We start from the raw sequence: 23,906 nt of genomic DNA, 5'->3' as shown, positions 1-23,906 counted from the left end.
AGTATTCCAGTGGCACTCAGTGGCAGAGACATGATTGGCATTGCAAAAACTGGCAGTGGAAAAACTGCAGCTTTCATTTGGCCCATATTAATCCACATTATGGATCAGAAGGAGCTGGAGCCAGGTGATGGTCCCATTGCAGTAATTGTATGTCCCACTAGAGAATTGTGCCAACAGGTAAGTAAATTTGAATCTTTATGGGGGAGAAATGTGGGAAAACATTTTTTTATTAAAGGGGGAATAATATATTTCAATTTTCTAAAATTACAGTATATAGTATTCATTGTATATTTGAAGATTATGCTGAAGGGGTTATAATCAGACATTTATTGCTACCACTAGCAATAATCCTGTCATTCCAAATCATTTAGTGATTTTAATATCATGTTCGTTTATTATTCATTAGTAACAACTCAATTTATTATTGCAAAGCCCTGGAAAAACTGAAGTACATCTTTCTCTTGATGGCATATAGAAATATAGGAAGTTGCATTGTTTGAAAAACTAATAGAACAAAAATAATTTTGATGACTCTTAAGATTATAGTTTGTAGCCTCCTTAGCTTTTCCTACTAGTTTATCTATTTAAAATCCTATTCAGTATGTGATTGTGGTAATTAAACAGAGAAAAAATACTTTTATAAAAAAGCCAGCTCATTTATTAACATGATTAGCTTCTTCTCAAAATTACAAAATCTCTAGAGAAAGGAATTTGTACTGCAAGTGCAAATAACTTTTTTGAGTGGTTGTCTAGCATATTGTGCTGGTGTGATTGATAAAGATTGATAAAAATTGATTCAATACTATCTACTTTTGTTTCTATTACTTTTGAAAGAGTAGCTTAAAAAATGGTATTAGTATCTGTGAGGATTTGTCCCTAAATTCATTTACAAATACTGTTCCAATTGGATGCTGTGGCATAATTATGGAGGTTTTAGAGTTTTGTCCTGAATATTTAATCCAAAAACTGAAAGACTGCCTTCTGTGCAATGGGAAAAATGAAAAGAAGAAACAGAACAAGAGACTATAGAAAGCTGTATAATTCAGGTATGAACAGTTGGTGCTAGATGGATGGGAATTAAGAGAACAATTAAGTTAATGAAGAAAAATGTTTATCCACTCTGTATATGATACTGTTAAGGTGCTTTCCCAATGCCTACAGGCTGTGAGAGTTTAACTGGAGATGTGCAGCTGGCAAGTCAACTTTACAAAATTGAGATCTCTAGGATTTTGCCTCCCCCCCAAGTGATTCTGGAATTGTTCCACCTATAACTTTGTATGGGTAGCATTCTTACAGAGTGAATTGGTACACAATCTGGGGAGAGGTGGTCTTTATGAATTCACAGCTCCTGCTCAAGGGCCTTTGCATAATTCATTTTGTGAGCCGGGTGCATCTCCTGTCCAGTTCTTGTCTTGTCTCGCCTTAGTCACTTCCAGCTTGGAATAGTGTAACATGCTCAAAAATAGGCCATCCTTAAAGAGCATTAAGAAAGTTCTTGTTGTCATCTTTACAGCATGTGTCTTTATTTTTTAAGAAAACGTATTTGGCCCCCCAACTCACTTAGTGATTTTGTACAGCTTACAAAAATCCCATTATAAAAACCAGTACAGGTAGTCCTCGATTTACATTACTTCATTTAGTGACAGTTACAATATCACTGAAAAAAGTGACATGACTGTTTTTCACATGACGATTGCAGCATTCCCATGGTTACATGATCAAAATTCAGATACTTGGCAACTAACTCATATTTATGATGGTTGGAGTACCCAAGAGTCACATTATCACAATTTGTGATCTTTTGACAAGCAAAGTCAATGGGGAAACCAGTTTCACTTAACAACTGTGTTACTAACTTACCAACTGGAGTGATTCACTTAAGAACTGTGTCAAGAAAAGTTGTAAAATGGGTTAAAGCTCATTTAAATGTTTCATTTAACAACAAACATTTTGCGCTTAATTGTGGTCATAAGTTGAGAGTTACCTGTAAACAACCCCCCCCCCCCAAACCAACAACAACAATCAGACTACCCACTTGAAAGGATTCATATGACTCTGAGGGTCCCAGACCCATTGGCAGAACCATGTCTCCAGGGCCTTGAGAAAGAGTGTCAAAATGGGGCCAGTTTTATCTCTTCAGGGATGAGGTTCCCCAGAATAGTATCTGTGGTTTCTATCACCCCACAAGATCTGACTGGCTAGGCATGTTTTCAGTTATCTCGGTAAAATTAGAATCTTGGAATGTGCTCTATTTATTGCAACAGTCTTCCCCTATGATCCAGATGTGTAACAGTACAATGTGTACTGTGGAACAGTCTCCTCCTATGATCCAGATGGCATCAAATCTGTTGGCCCTTCAAAAAAAAAAAGTCTTCTCTTTCAGGTGTTAGTGAAAGTTGCGATGATGCTACTTGCCTATTTGGGGTTATGAATATTTTTGGAGATGCCTTGGCTCTTATATTTATTGTGTTTACTTTTCATTGTATTTTCCATTTTGTTACATATTACAATACAATAATACAATACAATGCAATACAATAGTAGAGTTGGAAGGGACCTTGGGGGTCTTCTAGTTCAACCCCCTGCCTAGGCAGGAAACCCTATACCGTTTCAGACAGATGGCTATCCAACATCTTAAAGACTTCCAGTATTGGGGCATTCACAACTTCTAGAGGCAAGCTGTTCCACTGATTAATTGTTCTAAGTGTCAGGAAATTTCTCCTCAGTTCTAAGTTTTTTCTCTCCTTGATTAGTTTCCACCCATTGCTTCTTGTTCTACCCTCAGCTGCCTTGGAGAATAGTTTGACTCCCTCTTCTTTGTGGCAACCTCTGAGATATTGGAACACTGCTATCATGTCTCCCCTAGTCCTTCTTTCTCTTAAGCTAAACATACCCAGTTCCTGCAACCGTTCTTCATATGTTTTAGTCTCCAGTCCCCTAATCATCTTTGTTGCTCTTCTCTGCACTCTTTCTAGAGTCTCCACATCTTTTTTACATCGTGGCGACCAGAACTGAATGCAGTATTCCAAGTGTGGCCTTACCAAGGCATTATAAAGTGGTATTAACACTTCACGTGATCTTGATTCTATCCCTGTTAATGCAATCTAGAACTGTGTTGGCTTTTTTGGCAGCTGCTGCACACTGCTGGCTCATATTTAAATGGTTGTCCACTAGGACTCCAAGATCCCTTTCACAGTTACTACTACTGAGCAAGGTATCATCTATACCAGGGGTGTCCAAACTTGGGAACTTTAAGACTTGTGGACTTCAACTCCCAGAATTCCCCAGCCAGCATGGCTGGCTGGGGAATTCTGGGAGTTGAAGTCCACAAGTCTTAAAGTTCCCAAGTTTGGACACCCCTGATCTATACTGTACCTGTGCATTCTGTTTTTGTTGCCTAAATGTAGAACCTTGAATTTCATTTTATGAAATAGTGCCCCAATGTTCAAGTTTGTCAAGATCCTTCTGTATCTTAAGCCTATCTTCTGGAGTGTTGGCTATTCCTGCCAGCTTGGTGTCATCTGCAAATTTGATGAGTTCCCCATTTATTCCCTCATCCAAATCATTGATGAAGATGTTGAAGAGTACTGGGCCTAAAACAGAGCCTTGGGGTACTCCACTGCATACTTCCCTCCATGTAGATGCAGTTCCATTGAGGACTACACGTTGAGTGAGGTTGGTCAGCCAGTTACGAATCCATCTGGTGGTGAGGCTGTCTAACCCACATTCTTCTACTTTATCTAGTAGTAGGTTATGGTCTTCCTTATCAAAAGCCTTACTCAAGTCCAAGTAAACTATATCGACGGCATTCCTCTGGTCCACTAATTTTGTCACATTATCAAAGAATGCAATAAGATTAGTCTGGCATGATCTGTTTGACAAATCCATGTTGGCTTTTGGTTATTACTTTGCTTGCTTCTAGGTGTTCGCAAATTCATTGCTTGATTATTTTTTCCAGAATCTTTCCTGGTATTGAGGTCAGGCTGATAGGTCTGTAGTTTCCTGGATCTATTTTTTTCCCTTTTTTGAAGATGGGAACCACATCAGCTCTTTTCCAGTTCTCTGGTAGTTCCCCGGAGTTCCAGGATCTCTGAAAGATATAATTCAGTGGTTCTGAGATCTCGTCTGCTTGTTCCTTCAAAACCCTGGGGTGTAATCCATCCGGTCCTGGTGATTTGAACTCGTCTAGGGTAGACAGGTGCTCACTTACCATTTTCTTCCCTATTTCAATTTGTGTTCCTAATCTGATTTTTGTGGTGCTGCTTTTGATAGGTTGGACTGTTTTATCTCTTTGTGTAAAGACAGATGCAAAACATGAGTTAAATAGTTCTGCTTTCTCCCTGTTGCTTGTCACCTTCTTGCCACTTTCTCCCAGCAATGGACCAATTGTTTCCTTAACTTTTTTCTTGTTTTTAACATGTTGGAAGAAGCTTTTTTTGTTAATTTTTACTTTTGTGGCAAGCCTTTCTTCATTGTGAGCTTTCTTAAAGTCCAAGACTCTAGTTTGACTTTGTTCTACTACATGTATTTGCATAATGTTGAATTCCAACATTGCATGGTCACTTGTCCCCAGGGTTCCTGTGGCTTCAACACCTTCTATCATTTCCTCTCTGTTAGTGAGAATTAAGTCCAATATGGCTGATCCCCTTGTTTCCTTCTCTACTTTTTGGAAAACAAAGTTGTCTGCTAGGTTTGTTAGGAACCTGTTGGATCTTCCACTTGGTGCTGAGTTTGTTTCCCAATTGATGTCAAGGTAGTTAAAATCTCACATTACTATTGTGGTGTGCTTCCGACATACCTTAGTTAGCTGACTTGCAAAAAGTTCATCTACTTCCTCTGCTTGGTGGGTGGCCTGTAGTATAGACCTATGGCAATGTCATTTCCCCCACAACCTTTAATATTGACCCAAATGCATTCAAGATTATTAATTTTGTTTAGCTGCCCAGAGTTGTTCACTTAATAAAGGCAGACATGCACATTTTCTAAGTAGTTAACTCTCGTGTGGAGAGTATATAGATCCAATGCAGCACATAATTTAACTCTGCTTGAAATAATCTAGTGCTGAAAATTGGATGCAAAGTTTTGCATCATTTTAGGTTGGAACCAAATGAAAGCTTTATTCATAAAATAGATAATAATTCAATAAGAAAGTGCCAAAGCTACATTTCATATCTGTAGCTCCATGTACTTTGAGGCCACCAAAATGTTATAAAGAGCCCGTTCTACCAAACAAATAGGAAGATTTTTTAAGGTCAATTTTAAATTGGCTGGAAGAGATTATTACACAACCAATAGAACTAAACCGGAACTATTCTTATTAGGAATAATTGCAGGGAACTATGAAAAGAAACCCAAATACCTAATACTACATATAATCACGCCAGCAAGAATTACATGCGCACAGAACTGGAAAAACAAATATACACCAACAGAAGAAAACGTGATTTTAAAAAAGTACTGGAATGCGCTGAAATGGACAGACTCTCAAAAGAGCTAAAAGACAAAGAGGAATCCGAATACTACTTAGTATGGAATCTATGGTACAAATGGCTAGAGGAAAGAGGTAAAAAATAGGAAAGCAATAAAGGGAGGAAAAAATATCAAGAGATTAGAAAATAAGTACAAAACCGTAGAATTAACAAGATGAAATAAGAAATATAAGAGAATTAAATGTATATATAAGATGTATTGTATTGAATCAATAGAGATAAAAGATATGTAAAAATATGTACATATAGATATAGACGTATAAGGTATATATGTATAGATAAAAGAAACATAATATATATTGAAAAGATGTAGAAGTGTTGCTATGATGATATAATTGTATATTAAAAATTAAAAAAATAAAGTCAATTTTAAATAATTAGAACTTTTTTCTCAGTTTTTCATTTCTTCATTCTTAACATGATGTGAACCTATATGGTTTTAGATCCATGCTGAATGCAAGCGTTTTGGAAAAGCCTACAATCTGCGATCTGTAGCTGTATATGGTGGAGGAAGCATGTGGGAACAGGCCAAGGCTCTTCAGGAAGGAGCAGAAATTGTTGTCTGTACTCCGGTGAGTATTTTACCAGTATAGTTGTGTTGCAATGAAAAACAAAATTGCTTTTTCTTCCTTTGAACAAAATAATTTTCTGAAATTGTTTGATTTCTGATTTGCTTAATCTAATTAAACTAGCAGGATCCAGAAAAAAATCCAAATGATAAGAGACAGGTCTACAGAGTCTTGGATTTTTCCAAATTATAAGGGATAAGGGAGATTCGAAACAGTGCTTCCCATTTCAAATATTTCCAGTAGTTTGAATCACATTGCTATTTATTTTGCTTTCAGGCTTAAGGTATATGTTAAATGTTTCCGCACAGGGCCGATTGATTGATCATGTGAAGAAGAAAGCCACAAACCTTCAGAGAGTCACTTACCTTGTGTTTGATGAGGCTGACAGGATGTTTGATATGGGTTTTGGTATGTAATCAGTAATAGTGCTTATAAGCATAGTGCCCTTGTTGTTATTTACTGTCCTCTAAAAGTGTTTGGTCTAATAACCACTTGCAAAATTATTGTAAAGACCAATGCTTTGTTTAATTATTTCCCTAGTAGGCTAGCTAACCAGCTTCAGTTAAAAAAAGATATTTATGTAATAGCTGAAATAATTGATGCAAAATGAAGTTTTTTTGCATGTGGGAATGCAGTAAGCATGGAGAAAACAAGTAGTTTTGCCTAATGAAGAATACCAAAAATATAAGAAATAAAGAACAAAACATACATCTTATGAATTTGAATACTAATATCAAGCTATGTTATATGTTCTATCATAATCTCCATGGTTAGTTGAGAATATTTCTTAGTAATGTCCTTGCATGACAGAGGACATTATAAAAGTATATTTATGAAGATAGATTTTAGTGATCTCTGTCAGGCATGGAAACTCTCCTCCTTTAGAAATCTAGAAAAGCTTCCAACAGAAATTTAAAATTTTCTTTCTATTAAGTTAAGAATGAGAATTTTTTTGTCTTCCGTTCTTTCTTGATGGCAGTAACTTTGAACATGGCATGCTGGCTCTATAGCCATGTTGTCATGCAGGTAGGAAACATGCAGAAGTATCATAGGAAATTAGGACTCTTCTGGAGAAGTTGTCCTTACCATTATTTGTCTGCATTGACACTAGGCAAAGACTAGAACAGCCTGTAGGATGTGTAAGCTAAAATGTAATGATTTTTTTATTAAATTAATCACTGGCATCAATAATTTATTTAAATATTATTTTAAGTTTCACTGGATATGGTATATGGGGGGCTTAGCCAGGTGTATCTGTCAATTCATACATGGTCAGCTGTGGATTTCAGGCATTTTGTTTTCTTTAGGCTACAATTTTTCTATTTTATTTTTGTAACTTCCTGTTAAAGATGGCAGTGTGAGAAATTGAGCCTTGTGATTGCTCAGAGAAAACTTTACCTTTGCGATTTAAAAATTAAAACACATTTGAAGTTGAGGAACCCCGCCCCAGAAAAGCTACTTATGACTCAATTCCAGAGTTCTAACAACGGCACACATATCCCAGGATCACATGACTGCATTTTTGGCACTTGGCAATCAACTCACTTTTATGGCTGGTTGTAGCATTCTGCAGTTTCTGTTTGTTTGTTTAATGACAAGGGAATTCACTTAATGAACATTGCAAAAAAGTCATAAAATTAAATCTGGCCACATAGATGCCTTAACCTATGATCATCATGATTTAATTCCAGGCTCCAATACAGTCATAAGTCAAGAACTACATGTATACAGGTAGTCCTCGACTTATGACCTCCAATTGAGCCCAAAATTTCTGTTGCTTAGCAAAACATTTGTTAAGTGAATTTTGTTCCATTTTACCACCTTTCTTGCCACCGTTGTTAAGTGACTCACTGCAGTTGTTAAGTTAGTAACACCATTGTTAGTAAATCTGGCCATTGACTTTACTTGTAAGAAGGTTGCAAAAGTTGATCGCATGACCCTGGGAAACTACAACCGTCATAAATAAGAGTCACTTGACAAGTACCCAAATTTTGATCACATGGCTGATGCTGAAATGGTCGTAAGTGCAAAATGGTCATAAATCACTTTTTTTCAGTGCTGTTGTAACTTTAAATGGTCACTAAATGAACTGTTGTAAATCGAGGGCTACATGTCTAGATGTATTTTCACTGGATTTCCTTCCTTTTTCTTCAGAGTATCAAGTCCGATCAATTGCCAGTCATGTCCGCCCTGAAAGACAGAGTGAGTATGGGCTTTCTTAATGCAAGATTTCTGGGGAAAAAATTCAGGGGAGTTAGACTTCTTTGTTAATATTAATTCAAGTCATCCAACATATCTGGATTTACAAATAGGATAGGATAGATATCAAATGCATTACGCACAACTTTTAAGCAAGAGAAAACACCCCCATATTTTCTTATATCTGATTTCCCCATCTTTCTCTATTTCATTTCCCCCCTATTGTCTAAAGTTTTCTCTGAATGGGTTTCAGGAAGGAAATCTATTTCTCCCTCTTCACACATGTATGTGAGCAAGAAAAGTATGGAATTAGCAATCATCTTGAACAGCAAAGATTTGGAATTGTTGTAGGTAAAATAGATCATAAATAGGTTTTTCAGTTTCAGAGTTTTACAGCCAGAACAGGAACCTTTTTGGTGGTCTTGGGCTGATGTGTTCAATGTTATGGGGAAGAGGTGAAGTCAGCAACACATATATAATGATACACAATATATAAGGCCATTCCACAGAAGTCAGTGCGGTTGGAGTTTTCATTGTCCCTTTGTTTTTTAGGGATGTACTTTTTTCATTTCTTTTTTTCAAGTTACATTAAGACTGCTACCTCATATGCATTTCTGTGTTTCCTGCATCAAAATAATAGAAAACTGCTACTGATTTTAGCAGAAGAAATTCTTAAATATTACAAACTGCCTATTCTTGTGTTTCAGACTAAATTCTATTTAATATCTTAATTTGGTTACTCATTTAATTCAGTAAGAAACTATCAGCATTGAATGAGGACTTACTGGTAATCAGTGCTGTAGTATTTCAGAAGTTAGTGTATTACATATGATAATTTTTGTTATGACTGCTAATGGATGTGAGAGAAGAATGTGGTTTTATGTCTCTGAATATGCACAGAATTATCTGCCTCATTGTATGGGCATTGGTTCACACATTGTGCTACACCAGTGGTGGGCAACCCGCGGCTCGTGAGCCACATGCGGCTCTTTACACCCTTTAATGCGGCTCTTTTGTGTGCCGGGTGCTCGCTCCCCTCCCTCCTCTCGGGCTTCGGAGGGAAGCTTCTGCAAAAGCCCGGGCGAGTGACAACCAATTTTGGTCCTATGACTGCAGAATGCTGCAAAAGACCATAAATGCAGGCCAGTTGTTGAGTGTTTCAAATGTGATTGGAACACTCAACAAGGTGACCACAGTGTGTGTGTGTGTGTGTGTGTGTGTGTGAGAGAGAGAGAGAGAGAGAGAGAGAGAGAGAGAGAGTGAGACAGACAGACAGAGAGAGGAACAGAGAGAGGGAGTGAGTGAGGGAATCAGAGAGAGACTGACAGACACACACACACACACACACACACACACACACACACAGACAGAGAGAGACAGAGAGGGGGAGGGAGGGAGAGAAAGATAGACAGACAGAGAGAGACACACACACAGAGTGAGTGATTAAGTGAATGAGTGAGAGACAGACACACCCACATACACAGAGTGACAGAGAGAGAGGAAGGGAGGGGAGAGAGACAGAGGGAGAGACAGAGACAGACACACACACACAGAGTGAGTGAGAGACAGACAGACAGACACACACACAGAGTGACAGAGATGGGGGAGGGAGGGAGAGAGAGACAAAGAGCCAGAGAGAGAGAGAGAGAGAGAGAGAGAGAGAGAAAGAAAAAGAAAAAGAAAAAAAGAAAGAAAGTGGGAGAGAGAGATGAAATTAAAAACAACAACATACAAACCTGACTTACTCAAACTATCCAAGGAAATGCAAGGCCAATGTTCACATTAGTGGTTGTGACTTTGTCAGTCAATGTCAGGATGTAATTTTCTCTACATTGTAAGGCAAATTTTACGGAATTTAACGTTATCGATAAATAATATCGTTCTAAAGTTTTTGTTTTATTAGTTGTGTTATTTGTATCCTCCCGACCTATGTGGATACTTGCATGCAGAATATTCTCAATAAAAACTTATTGAAACTAAAAACAGTGTACCATCCTATGTATTTTTGGTTTTAAAAATGTGGCTCTCAAAGTAAATTTCAATCGTGGTTTTGGCAAGATTTGGCTCAGTTGAAAAAAAAGGTTGCCGGTTCCGGCGGCGGCGGCGACGGGCAGCTCTTTGCCCGCTCCGGCTCCCCGGTGGGCTTCCCCACTCCTTGGGGGGCACAGGACACCCCGCAGAGGGGTCCTGCCAGAGGGGCGGCATCGCGGAGGACTCCTGCAGCGGCGGCGGCCGGCGGGAGGTCTCGCGCGCGCCCAAGGCACCGGGGAGCAAGCTCGGAGGGCGCTTCGCGTTCCTACGCCTCGCGCCTCGCTATAAGCCGACTGGAGAATGCAACAATTGAAGGAAGCAGCTGCAGTGCGGTGAGGTTGCTTCTCTCTTCATCCCTCATTCTGCATGAAGATTTATTCAGCCTTTTAAAACTTTAAAATAACTTTCGGAGCATTTTGGAGGTGCGGCTGGAGGGAGGGGGGGTTTCCCCCCCCCTTGGACAAGCGGCGAGGAACAATTTTGCTCTCAGCCCCCGGGGAAGGAGGAGGGGGGAGAGCCAACGAATGAAGCCTCACTCAGGCTGAGATGATTTTCTTTTCAATTTAATCCTACATATTACAATGATTTGAGGACTTTTGGAACTTTTTAAAACTTTGTTATGCCTCTGTGCCCAAAACTGGCAGGGCAAGATGGCACACTTCCGTTGTCTTTATGAACTCTGAAACCTGACTCCACCTTTAAAATTCAGGCTTCCGGTCTTTGTCTCCGTGTCTCCCAGAGGAATCTCTTGTGGATTGGTATTTTTTAAACCTTCTAGGGGAAATTTTCTATCTATTGCCAGACTTATTGGAGAGACTCTCTTCTGCCTGGTTCTTCTGCTCCCGGATTCACCTGGCTACCCTTCTTTTCTAACTGTTTACTTCACATTTGGACTGAACTTCTAACGTTATAAAGGATGGCATCCAAAAGACCCCCTCCTGGAAAACCTGGCTTTGCCACTTCTGCTCCAACATCCGCAACATCCAGTCCAGCCACGCAGTCAAAGATAACAGAACTGATGCAACATAAGACTACAGAGATGGACTTTCAACAAATGCTTCAACAAATTTTACAGGGCCAGGAGGAAATCAAGAAACAGCTAAGGGAAATGAAAGATGAAATTAAAGAAAATCAAGCCCAAATATATAAGAACTCACAAAGACTGAATCTTGTGGAAGGGGGGGTGGAGGAGGTGAGGGGGGGGGGTAGAAGCTGTGCAGAAAGGGAACAAAGATCTTGACATCCAACAGATGAAAATAGAATTTGAGAGAATGTCCTATTACCTTAGATTTCAAAATGTTATAGAAGAAGATGGGGAAAACATAAGGGACATCATGATAAACATCCTGGCTGACTACACACATAAAGAAAAACAACAGATGGGGTGGGATATAGACCTGGTTTATAGAGTGAACTCAGCTTATGCTAGAACTCACAATGTACCCAGGGAGGTTCACATTAAATTTCTTAGAAAAAGCACAAGAGATGAAATTCTGGGTGTACAAAGGGGGCAAGCATTGACATACCATGATATGGAGATAACCATTCTGAAGCAGATCCCTAAGAAGATTAGAGAAAAAAGGAAGAATTATTCACAATTAGCGAATAAATTATACCAGAAAGGGGTGTGGTTTAGATGGTTGATGCCTGAAGGTATGCTGATATTCTGGGAGGAGACAAGAATTAGAATCAATTCACCCATAGAGGCGCAGGCCTTTATGGAAAAAAACAGAACACTCCTAGAAAAAACACGAGACACTACAGCGGACACGCAGGACACGGGAGGGGCCAGAGCTCTGCCAGTGGAGGGAGATGGGGCAATAGCAAGAAGACTCAGATCACAAAAATAAACAAGAAAATCATATTATTATAAACTGACCGAAAGTGATAATGGAATTATATCTGGATTTTATATTGTAATGTCTAATCTGATTGAATTTAGTAACAGAACTAATATGCTGATTGTAATCAATTATATACCAATGCATTATATATAAATGTATACTATGAGTATGGAGAGAGGGGCGCCTGTCACACTTTGCAACTGCCATAATTTGTATACCTGTCCATTTACCCTTTTCCCTATAAATGTTGAAAAACCAATAAAAAATTTTGTTAAAAAAAAAAGAAAAAAAGAAAAAAAAGGTTGCCCACCACTGTGCTACACAATGTGATTCATTTGAGTTTTATTTAGAAATGTGTTACACTTGCTGTTTGATTTATAAACCACAATTCCTATAGCACACCATATTCTTGATGTAGCCTGTGAAACCAGTCATTGTGTCTATATTCCAAAGGACTTGCTTTAGTGGACAGCTTGTGTTCTGGTATCTCTTTGGGTATATGATATAATCAGCACTGCATTTCTGACTTAACAGCTCTTCTGTTCAGTGCAACGTTTCGGAAGAAGATTGAGAAACTGGCCAGGGATATTCTGATTGATCCAATTCGAGTGGTGCAGGGAGATATTGGAGAGGTAAATTCCCCTTCTAAAATAATTCTTTGAATGAAATCATTAATAAAAAAGGTAAGTCTTAAGGTTGCACATTCCCCTGCTTGGTCTTGCTTGCAAATATTTGCTTTATATTCTAATGTTCTCTGTTCACCTTGCTCCCCCAAACAGGCAAATGAAGATATCACTCAAATTGTGGAGATCCTCAGCTCTGGTCCAAATAAATGGAACTGGGTGACTTGTCGTCTAGTGGAATTCACTTCTTCAGGGAGCGTCCTCCTTTTTGTCACCAAGAAGGCAAATGCAGAAGAATTGGCCAACAACCTTAAACAGGAGGGGCACAGTCTAGGACTCCTGCATGGTGATATGGACCAGAGTGAAAGGAACAAAGTCATCTCAGATTTCAAGAAAGGGACCTTTCCAGTTCTGGTTGCTACAGATGTGGCTGGTAAAATTGCAAGCCAGATTTAAAAGATATAGAAATTGTTTCTTAAAGCACCCATTTATACCTCCCCACAATCAGTATGGCTTTCTTACTCTATATGTAATTTATATTTATAAGTATTTGTAAAGGCATTAGAAAATGTATTCCTGTGAAAGAGATTGAAGGGGGGGGGGGGACTCTTTAAATACATTGTTTGAAATTAACATATTTATAAATGTTACTATTGAAATGATAGCAAGGATCCAAAAATGCTGTTTTTCCATTTTGATGGTATTATGGATTCGGGGGTAGGAGGATACACAGAACTAAATCTATAGTAAATGTTTCTTCCTTCCCTTTCCTTCCCTTCATTAGCAGAATTTGAATTTCAGTTCAGTCTCATTATTCCAAGCTTAGGAAAAATAACTCCTTAGATCTTTAATTAGAGATGTGAACGTCTGAAAAAAAGAGTTAAGACGTATTTAAAAAGGGGGATATAAAAATAGATATGTTTCCCTTTTTTCTCTTAAGTATTAAGTATTTTTCTCTTAAGTATTTAATTAACATTAAAGTATAAATCAATAGTTGACTTGCATAGAAAAGCATAGCAGAGAATCATTTCTAAAATTGAAAGTGATGAAATGAATCAAGTTTTTTTTAAAGACAAGCATTTGAGAATTACATTCTTGACCTCCAACCTTATAACTGAAATGTTTTTATCTAGCTCGTGGCCTGGATATTCCTTCCATTAAGACTGTGATCAATTATGACGTGGCTCGTGATATTGATACACATACTCATCGAATTGGTCGTACTGGTAGAGCAGGGGAAAAGGGTGTGGCCTACACCTTGTTGACTCAGAAAGATAGCAACTTTGCTGGAGACCTTGTTCGGAATTTGGAAGGAGCCAATCAGCATGTTTCAAAAGAACTTTTGGATTTAGCTATGCAGGTAAAATCTCTGCTTCCTTTTTCTTTTTTGAAGCACATAGTTGTGAATACAGTAACTATATAAGAAGTTTAAGTTGTAAATTTAAAGTAAGATGGAGTGAATTTACTTGAAATTTTACTATGCATTTTGTCTGTGCCAGACAAAATTTAGGGGAAAAGTTAGAATAGCAATCCCCAACTTTTCCGGTTCTGGGGGCCAGCAGCGATGGGGGAGAGGAGATGATTTTGTGTGCATACCACCACTTGCACAAATGGAGCTTCAACACAATCACCCACCATTTGCATGACCCATCCCCAATGGTCCATGGATCAGAGGTTGGGGACCCCTGAGTTAGAACATTGATCAACATTAACTGAATTGACTCACACAGTTGTAGAAATGGTTTATGCATAATCCAAAGATATTAAACAGCATGCCCACTTGAAAACTTGCCATCAAGTTGACTTTTTTAATGGAAAAGGGTTTATCTGCATGTGTTATGATTATATTTATAATGTAATAACAATTTTTATATTTTAATTGACTATGGAAGCTGCATTTAATTTAATTATAGGCACTCTTCAACTTGCTTAACTGTTCTGTTCTGGAAAGCATTGATTAATTTGATATATGCATAAGTCAGAATTAGACCAAGTATCCCCCAAGCCAACATATGGCATTTTGGGGATTGATGAGGAAGGAGGAGGCTAGATAGGCATTACAGCATCAGTCATTAACTGGTTCTTGCTCTATAATTCACCTACATGCATTAAAGAAAAGTGAAGGGGTGAGAAGGAATTGTAAGTTTAATTCAGTGATTTGTTTACTGGTAGCCATGTAGTGTTGTGTCAGCAGAAGGGAAAGCAGATTATAGAAAGAACCACTGCAGAGATGGAAGCTATTGTAAAGCAAGGTCCTATGGAATGTATGACAAAAATATTAGATGTGTTCTATTAAAATGTTTATATAAAACTGGGTTTATAGATGTCAGGACTTACAGAATGAAAAGAGCTCAGTAGTTTTGCTTTCACTGTCATACTTGCCAGAGTAACCAGAATATATAAAACACAACAATGTGCTGACATATTGGAAACCCAGCATTTTTTATTGTCACAATTTTCTTTCCCAGAATGCTTGGTTCCGGAAATCGCGTTTCAAGGGAGGGAAGGGAAAGAAGCTAAATATTGGTGGTGGTGGCCTGGGATACCGTGAGCGGCCTGGCTTAGGATCAGAGAATGTGGTAAGCATTGATGCCTAGATAACAAACGTATTTATTACTACTAAGCATGCCCAAGACTTCTACCTTAGTTCAACAATGCAACTTTGTGCCGTAGGATCGGGGAAACAACAGTGTAATGGTCAACTATGAAGCATATAAACCATCCTCAGGAGCAATGGGGGACAGGTTATCTGCAATGAAAGCAGCGTTTCAGGTTAGTATGAAAGGGGCCCCATTTTAAGCTCTCATTGCCCTCATTCTAATGCTGCTGCCATTAGGATTTTCACTCCAAGATGACCTTTAGTCTTTGAAACCCAGTGCCTCCTATTTGAACCAGGTTATCTATGAAGAAGGAAATCTTGCTAATTCAAATTATCACATGAAGACTTGAGGAATGTAAGGGAGACTAAGCACCACCTAACAATTCCCCACTCCACCCCTCAAATCAAAACAGATTCTTTAGCCAACACTCCAGAAGATAGGCTTAAGACACAGAAAGATCTTGACAGACTTGAACATAGTGCACTATCTAACAAAATGAACTTCAGTAGTGAAAAAAGGAAGGTTTTACATTTAGGCAAGAAAAAAAATGTGCAATATAGGTGGCACCTGGTTCAATAGTAGTAGCTCTGAGAGGGATCTTGGAGTCCTTATGGATAATCACTTAAATATCAGCCGACAGTGTGTTGCAGTTGCCCAAAAAACCCCAACACAGTTCTAGATTGCATAAACAGAGGGATAGAATCAAGATCATGTGAAGTGTTAATACCACTTTATAATGCCTTGGTGAGGCCACACTTGGAATACTGCATCCAGTTTTAAACACTACGATGTAAAAAAGATGTGGAGACTCTAGAAAGAGTGCAGAGAAGAGCAACAAAGATGATTAGGGGACTGGAGACTAAAACATATGAAGAACGGTTGCAGGAACTGGGTATGTTTAGCTTAAGAGAAAGAAGGACTAGGGGAGACAATGATAGCAGTGTTCCAATATCTCAGGGGTTGCCACAAAGAAGAGGGAGTCAAACTATTTTCCAAGGCACCTGAGGGTAGAACAAGCAGCAATGGGTGGAAACTAATCAAGGAGAGAAATTCCCTGACAGAACAATTAATCAGTGGAACAGCTTGCCTCCAGAAATTGTGAATGCTCCAACACTGAAAGTTTTAAGAAGAGATTGGACAATTTCTTTGTCTGAAATGGTAGAGGGTTTCTTGCCTGAGCACGGAGTTGGATTAGACGACTTCCAAGGTCTCTTCCAACTCTTATTATTCTAAGTCAAGAAAGCAGTGATAGTTAATGATTTCTGACTACTAAGTAGAAACTCATCCCATTCAGCTCCCAGTCTTCAGTTTTAATTGGTATTTAAAGAATAGGCCTATGTTCTTTGAGAAATTTTATAAATGTTATAATATTTACTATAATTTTTTTTCTCTTGTAGTCCCAGTATAAGAGCCATTTTGTTGCTGCCAGCTTTAGCAACCAGAAGACCGGCAGTTCTTCAGCAGGTGCCAGTGGTTGGACCAGTGCAGGCAGCTTAAACTCTGTGCCAACAAATTCAGCCCAGCAGAACTCAGATGATCCTGACAGTCCCATAGCAGTATCAGGTTTAGCAAAAGGTATCCCAGGTTTCACAAGTTCTGGAAACTTAAACAGCATCTCTAGCTTTCCAAGTGCAGGCATTCAGGGATACAACAGTGCAAATGCTATCAACAACAACAGAGAAGGCAACAGTGGAGGCAGGGAAAGATACAATGACAATCGGGGTGGCAGTCGTCATAGTGACAGCCAGCGCCATGGAGATAGCAGTCGCCATAGTGACGGCCAGCGCCATGGGGAAGGCTACCGCCATGGAGAAAACCGCCATGGGGATAGCCATAGACACAGTGAAGGCCGACATTCTGGAGGTGGGAGCAGCAGCAATAGTCGCCATGGAGACCCCAGAAATAATGGAGACAGCCGGAACAACAATGACCGGAACAGCAATGAAAACAGAAATATTGAAAATAGGAATAACGAGAACAAGAAAGAAAGCAGCAACCGAGACAACAGCAAGACAGATGGTTTTGCAGTTCCTGAACCCCCCAAGCGCAAGAAAAGCCGGTGGGATAGTTAAGCAACTGTGCTTCCCCTCAAATGGCAAGGTGTTTCTCTCTAAGAAAGATCTCAGTAACAGAAGTGGCTATTTGGAAGGATAAGACTGGACAATAGCATTTCCCAAGGAAGCCTGACTCAGTACATCCAATATTAACCACCTCTCCTTAATGCCACATCAATTTTATGCTTTGGTCAAAAGAAATGTCCCTTTTAAATATAATTTCTTCATGCTCTGCCTTTGAAAAATCCGTCCATCCAGAGTGGTTTCACAACACTGATGATCCTTTGGAAGAATTTGTGATTTTTAAAAAAAACTAAATATTTCTAAACATAGGAATAAATGGGATAGGGTATATTTTAATTCCCTCATATAGACTTGACAGAAAGCAACTTGTTTAGGTGGTGTACCTACCCATCCACCCTTTTAATTTCTACAATAAGAATGCTTTACACATTTTTCTTCTGGCTATAGTGACTGTCTGTGCCCAGGCATAGAACCTTAGTTCCGTTTTTGTCAATTTCACGCATAGACACAGTTCACGGACTGCTTGAGAGTAAATCAAACTGATAAACCAGCAGACATTGTAAAGTTGTGATGATCCTTTTGGCAGAAATCGAGGATGGAATGGAATAAGCCCTTTCACACCAACATCTTGGATCATGCATGGAAAGCCTGCTGCTTCATTATGGCTTGTATCACTCTTTCAGCTGCTCTCTCTACTTTTCATCTGATGAAATAGCACTGATTAATTTAAATCCCTTTCATTTTGAATTACTGAATACCAGGTTTGATTTCCTTTTGTTTGTATGTATGTATGTATGTATGTATGTATGTATGTATGTATGTTTGTTTGTTTTGTCAGTTGTCGGTAGTTTCAGCAGTTAAGGCAACAGATGCAGATCACTTCCTCTATCTTTTATATTCACTTAATAGTATCTGCACGATAGTAGCTAAAGGAGAAAGAATTAGAATTGTTTCTTAGATGTGGAAGGACTATACAGCAGATATGTAGGCAATAATGCCACTTTCCCCTTTGTATGTAAACTAGGTCTTTGGCTGGAATTTGACTCCTTTGATTTTAGTGCAATTACCATAGTGTGTAGAATAAACACATTTCCTGGGACAAATGGAAATCTCCATGTTAATCTATGCAACATCCTATCATTCATATTTTGAAAGCTTCCTTGCAGAAGCAGAGATTAAAGTGCACAATAAAACTGGTAATTGTAGCAGACATTTACTTAGACTGAAGCCTCTCTGTATCTAGGAATGATCCAGGTTTACTTATATCAGCTTGTTAACAAGTATAGATTCTTGAAGCTACATTAACCTTGAATAGAAAAGACAGACCATGCATGCAGCTATGAAAACATAGGAAGCAAGTAGGATTAATTTTGTTCTCAGCAATATTCATTTAGGATCTTTTGTTTGCTACTTTATGGGTGTTTGCAAAGTTGTTCCTTCCTTATACCCCCAAGATTAGATTCAGGAGTGTGGTGGAGAGGCACCTTTCATGTATCAAGTTTCTGCGATTGGGGGGGGGGGGCAAGCTTAAACCTTGTACATTTGGGAATGATTTTTTGAAGAAGCAGACATGAGGACCTGTGCAAAACTTTTTTTCTAAATGACTGTCATACACCTCTGGAAAGTTGATGCGAAATGTTTTGCTTGGTATTTTTAATTGCATGTTCTTTAACTTCTTTTCCCAGAAGAATAGGAAAACAAATCTTGTTTGTTGAAATACGTTGCTTTGCATTTTTATGAAGATATATCTGAAACTGTGTTAAGATTCTGTGACATGCCATGTCCTTTACTTTCCATGTTTTCTTCTAATAAATGTTTTATTACTAGTATAATTGTCTTGGATGATCTTTAGTTTAGCTGCTCTTTTATCCCAAATGAGTTTTGAAGGTGCAAATACTTGATTGTTTTAATTTATATTATGAAATCAAACTGGGATCCTTAAGAGATACTGGGTGGCTTTTGTGATATACTCCTTGTCACATTAACTGAAGTTCTGTGCTTCATACAGAAGGTTTAATCATACATTTTCCTACCAGCTGTTTTTCTTTTAGATCACCTTGAAGACTGCATTTCCAAATACAAGTAGACTAGTAAAGTGTACTTGCTTAAAGTATGTTGAATACGCTGTTGGATCAATGCTTGTTTCATTCATTGTACAATCCACAGTAGTTTGGCAGAATAATCAATTCTCTTCAGGAATGGTTACTGTCATGTTGGGAGGAATGATTTGTTGAAAAATGGGACAAACTTCCGTATATGTTTTTTAAAAATCCATTGTATATCACTGATGTAGAATTGATAATTAAATAACAAATCAATGTTAGAAGGAAACATTGTCATTTATTTCTCACTATACTACAACACAAGAATAAAATTGAACATCAAAAACAAATTTACTTCTCCCACACTCCATACTGGTTAAATGAGAAAGTACTCTCTGCTTATAATTAGCCGAAATGTTAGTTAACAGTTTTGCCTATTTAATCTTGGAGTCCTAAAATGAAAAATACAAGTACTACAATTTATTACAAGTGAGAGAATCAAATGCTTTTCACTGCTAGAATATACAGATAAGCATTGTTGCTGAGGATGAACAGGGCAAATGCAGGGCAAGAAGGCAGATTTCTCTTGCCGATCAGAATGTTTGGAAATAAATAGATGCAATTTTGCTAGCCGTTACCTATCTCTCTGGGCAGTCCTCTAGAGTCATGATAAAATTATAGGCACACAACACCAGTCAGAAATGGCTAATAAATAATTTTTTTCACATCAGTAGTAATCTAGCTATCCCTAGTCATTACAATGATGAGTAGCTCAGGATTCAATCTAGCAACTTGCTAACTATCTATGGATAGTTATGTTTTTAATGTCTATAGCATGGTCTCAATATCTTTTTTCAAGCAGGAATTGTTTTCTAGGCCCGGAGAATCCACCAAAGCCTTAATTATCTCCTCCGGAGCTTTCTGCATCATCTCCTGACTCAAGCAGTTATATAGAGTGGAAGAAGCAGGAAAGTATTCCAGTGTAGCACCACTGCTGGCTAACTGCATAAGCCAATTTCTGGCAACCAAAGGCATAGCAATCGCTGTTGCAGAGGCTGTGCCCCAGCTGGCCATACTTAGACTGATGCTATTGGTAGCATGGGATGCTAAGCCACCATAATAACAGCTCCCTCCTGTGCTGGTGACACGGGTCTTCTGCTTTATGTCCAGTAGCAAATTTCTCCGGAACCAAGCTTTTTTAATTTCAGCTTGTACCTAGAGATAGAGACAGGTTATCAAAGGAATATAGCTTGGCTAACTTGTGTCTTGTTCTCAATTCTGAATATGTGGTAGAAGCAGCTTTGGCCCAAATTATCAGGTGCCCACAATTCTTCATTTTTTTCTTAAAACTCCAATATGTACTTATTTTTCCAATTGGAAAGTTAGTCCTAAATCTCAAATTGGATACCACACCACAGTCTTAGGATAGAATGTTACTCCAAGTTATAGTTTAGGTTTGTTTTTCAAAAAGGTAAAAGGTGAAAATTAGCATGACTTGTGTAAGCCTGATATGCAATTGCCATTTTTTACTAAATTCACACAAACTAAACTAATTATGTTTTATTGCTTATTAAGCATGATTTATTGTGTTCATACATAATACTAAGCAAGACCCAACATCAAATGCCATGGCTTTAGCACAATGTGACGTTCTAATCACTAACTCCAAAACAAAGTACTTGAAGTTTCTGGACTGCCTGTGAAGATTGGAGGCATTGTGTTAAAACTGCTTCTACTCCATGATTAGATAGGTCTAGTGACTAGTCAGTGTGTGAGGGGAGGTGGGAAGTCAAATCCTTGGCTACTCCTATGTGGGATGCCACAGGGCTCATATACAGTATTGTTCTCCATGTTGTTTAACATAATTCTGTTGAGAGACGCCATCTACTGGATTAGAGTGAGACATCAGCTTCCCCTCCCTCCCCTCACTGGTCAAAATGGTCCCCTTTCTGTTATTCTTCAGAAAAGGAGTTTACATCCTACTCAACCTTTGGAGAATAGTCTCAAAGGTGCCTTTTTCAGGAGGCTACTGGATTTTGTCGTTTTTTCTTTGAAGACATTTCGCTTCTCATCCAAGAAGCTTTTTCAGGTCTGTCAAGATAGTAGGGAATGGAAGGATTTATATTCCTTGCAGACAGCTGGTCATTTGCATCCTTTTAGGGTCATTGAAACACTTGGAGGGCTAGAGCTGAAGAAGCTTCTTGGGTGAGAATATCTTGAAGATGTCTTCAAAGAAAAAACAAGAAAATCCAATTGCCTCCTGAAAAAGCACCTTTGGGACAACCATGACCGGGATGACTGAGAATCTCTGCAGACTTTGGAGAATAGTTTTGTGGGTTTTTTTTTGACTGGTTAGTTTTAGGGTTATGTTGAAATTGTTTTCTTTGTGAAGGTTTTCACCCTTTACATTTTAGGTTTGTGAGCTGCTCAGGATTAATGGCTGGGTTGGAATACAAATTATATGCAATCAACTAGTCAATCAGAAAATAGGATGTTGGGCCAAAAAAGCACAGCTTTTAGCAATGCTCCATTTGGAAAATGTAAATATTTCATGCAAAGTGCTATTATTTTTCTAGAAGAGAAATATAAATCAAATAAGGTGATGGAATTAATAAATTGGTGGCTGCACTTGAAAATTCATGCAAACACTGAAGAGAAAAGCCAATTTTATACACATGCTCATGTTTGTGCCTCCATAGACATAGCCGCAAAATTCATGTTCTTACCTCACCATTGCAAAAGCAGTATATTAGAGCCACGAAGAAGCCCTAACCAGAGACAGAGACAAACAAAAGTCAGAACTAGTTGGGACAGAGTGATTCAAAAGCAAGTTTCATAAGCAAAAACTCACCTGTAAAGAATTGAAGAGCATCTCATAATGCATCTGTACCTGCCAAAGTGTGCTGGAGACAGCTGTGTAGGGCGTAGCCATAAACACCATGTAATGGACGCCAAAGAGGGGCATCAGGACTAGGGTTGACTTCAATAGTTTTCTGAAAATAGCGGGATGGGAAGGAGAATTTTTATGCTATCATGTCACCCCCTGGTTCTCCAGAAAAGGGCTTCAACCTTGGCAACTTTAACATGTGTAGACTTCAACACCCAGAAACTGAAGTTTGTTTAAAATAAGTAAAACGGAATGCTCGATGGTAATAAGACCAGTGAAAAGTTCACCCTAAAAAAAGACTAGAAGCTTGAAACAATTAACAGTAGCAGGCAAGACTGCACTTGTTATCCTACTGCAGGAAAGCATTCCTGTTGACTGGCACCAGTCTTCGGAATGCCAGAAACCGGGTTGCACAAGCAAGCGAGGCCCCATCTGTGGGATGCAGGCAGCACTATGCCCGCTCCAGTCCATGGAAAAACCTCTCTCCACAGAAACAGTCCCTGGTGCCCAAAAGGTTGGGGGGGGGGGTGTCAGTGCTATTCAGGATTACCAGAGTGGGTGAGACTGGAATTTGCACTCTTGCTGGGGAGTGTTAAAGGGGAGAAATGGGTGCTTTAAACTCTGCCTGGGGTAAGTTGGTCTGATGTTTGGGTTTTTATTTGCCACTTAAAAACCCTCACAAAACTCATATACACACATCCCTAAACCTGTCCTGCCTGCTTTACATTGCTTTGGGAGCTAGAAGTGAGAATCAGGATGGCTGTATCCAGTCCATAGATGGCCCAATCCTGCCCTAGATCCTATTCTATTGTGGTTAGTATAAATTGGGGTATGCCTAATAGTTCTTGGTGTTTTAGGGGATTTCATTTTTTAAAAAGAAAATGTTGCAAGAATTGGTGGAAATCCAGCAGGGTAAACCATTTTGACTTCACAGAAGGTGGGATATTTTTTAAAAAAAGTTCTCTGCTGTTAAGTAATCTAAAGTGATGAAAATATAGTTGAAAATGGAAGTGACCATTGTATTCCAGAATGTTAACAAGATTGATATTAACATTCTTAATTAAAAGAACTGAAATAATAGTTTATTGCAGAGCTAACAGAGGAAAAACTAGTTCTGTTGCGCCTAATACATACTTGTATTGTTGTCGTGGATCTAATTTCCCTGCGTTTGTTTCCCATAATTTGGATGCCAGGACTCTCACAATGTTGAGGAAAAGAAAAAAGTTCACCTGCCAGCAACACAGAAACATTAAGACAGACATTTTATATAGTGGTGGAATTATGCAATTGCTTTATAGACCTTGACTTACAATCATTCATTTGGTGACCATTGAAAATTAAAAGGGCATTTAAAAATGTGATTTACAACCCTTCCTGGTACTTACAACTATTGTAGCAACCCCACAGTCAACATCAAAATTCAGGTGTTTGCCCACTGACATGTATTTACAATGGTTGTAGCATCCGGGGGTCATGTGATCACCTTTTGGAATCTTCCCAACTGACTTCCAACAAGCCAAGTTAATGGGGCAACCTGGATTTGC

General features: G+C 38.6%; 2 protein-coding genes across 2 annotated transcripts in view; one reads left to right on the top strand and one right to left on the bottom strand.

The window, feature by feature from the left end:
- Positions 1-19,764, top strand: part of DDX42 (DEAD-box helicase 42) — a 29,959-nt gene extending 10,195 nt beyond the window's left edge. Inside the window, exons 11-20 of the mRNA XM_081970061.1 lie at positions 1-177; positions 5,933-6,061; positions 6,367-6,466; positions 8,213-8,260; positions 12,667-12,764; positions 12,912-13,188; positions 13,889-14,115; positions 15,224-15,334; positions 15,429-15,527; positions 16,753-19,764. Coding sequence (XP_081826187.1) covers positions 1-177; positions 5,933-6,061; positions 6,367-6,466; positions 8,213-8,260; positions 12,667-12,764; positions 12,912-13,188; positions 13,889-14,115; positions 15,224-15,334; positions 15,429-15,527; positions 16,753-17,427 — 1,941 coding nt within the window. The 3' untranslated portion in view covers positions 17,428-19,764. The remainder of the gene's footprint in view (positions 178-5,932; positions 6,062-6,366; positions 6,467-8,212; positions 8,261-12,666; positions 12,765-12,911; positions 13,189-13,888; positions 14,116-15,223; positions 15,335-15,428; positions 15,528-16,752) is intronic.
- Positions 19,765-20,303: 539 nt separating this feature from the next.
- LOC309381577 (parathyroid hormone/parathyroid hormone-related peptide receptor-like) overlaps positions 20,304-23,906 on the bottom strand; it is a gene marked incomplete at both ends in the record, with an annotated part of 38,298 nt that continues 34,695 nt past the window's right edge. Inside the window, 4 exons of the mRNA XM_081932736.1 lie at positions 20,304-20,690; positions 22,202-22,243; positions 22,327-22,468; positions 23,497-23,591. Coding sequence (XP_081788862.1) covers positions 20,304-20,690; positions 22,202-22,243; positions 22,327-22,468; positions 23,497-23,591 — 666 coding nt within the window. The remainder of the gene's footprint in view (positions 20,691-22,201; positions 22,244-22,326; positions 22,469-23,496; positions 23,592-23,906) is intronic.

This window comes from Natrix helvetica (genome assembly GCF_964273705.1).
Source record: "Natrix helvetica genome assembly, chromosome: Z".
Classification (NCBI taxonomy): domain Eukaryota; kingdom Metazoa; phylum Chordata; class Lepidosauria; order Squamata; family Natricidae; genus Natrix; species Natrix helvetica.
Note: the sequence above shows the minus strand (reverse complement) of the source record. Positions and strands in the feature narration are given on the sequence as shown.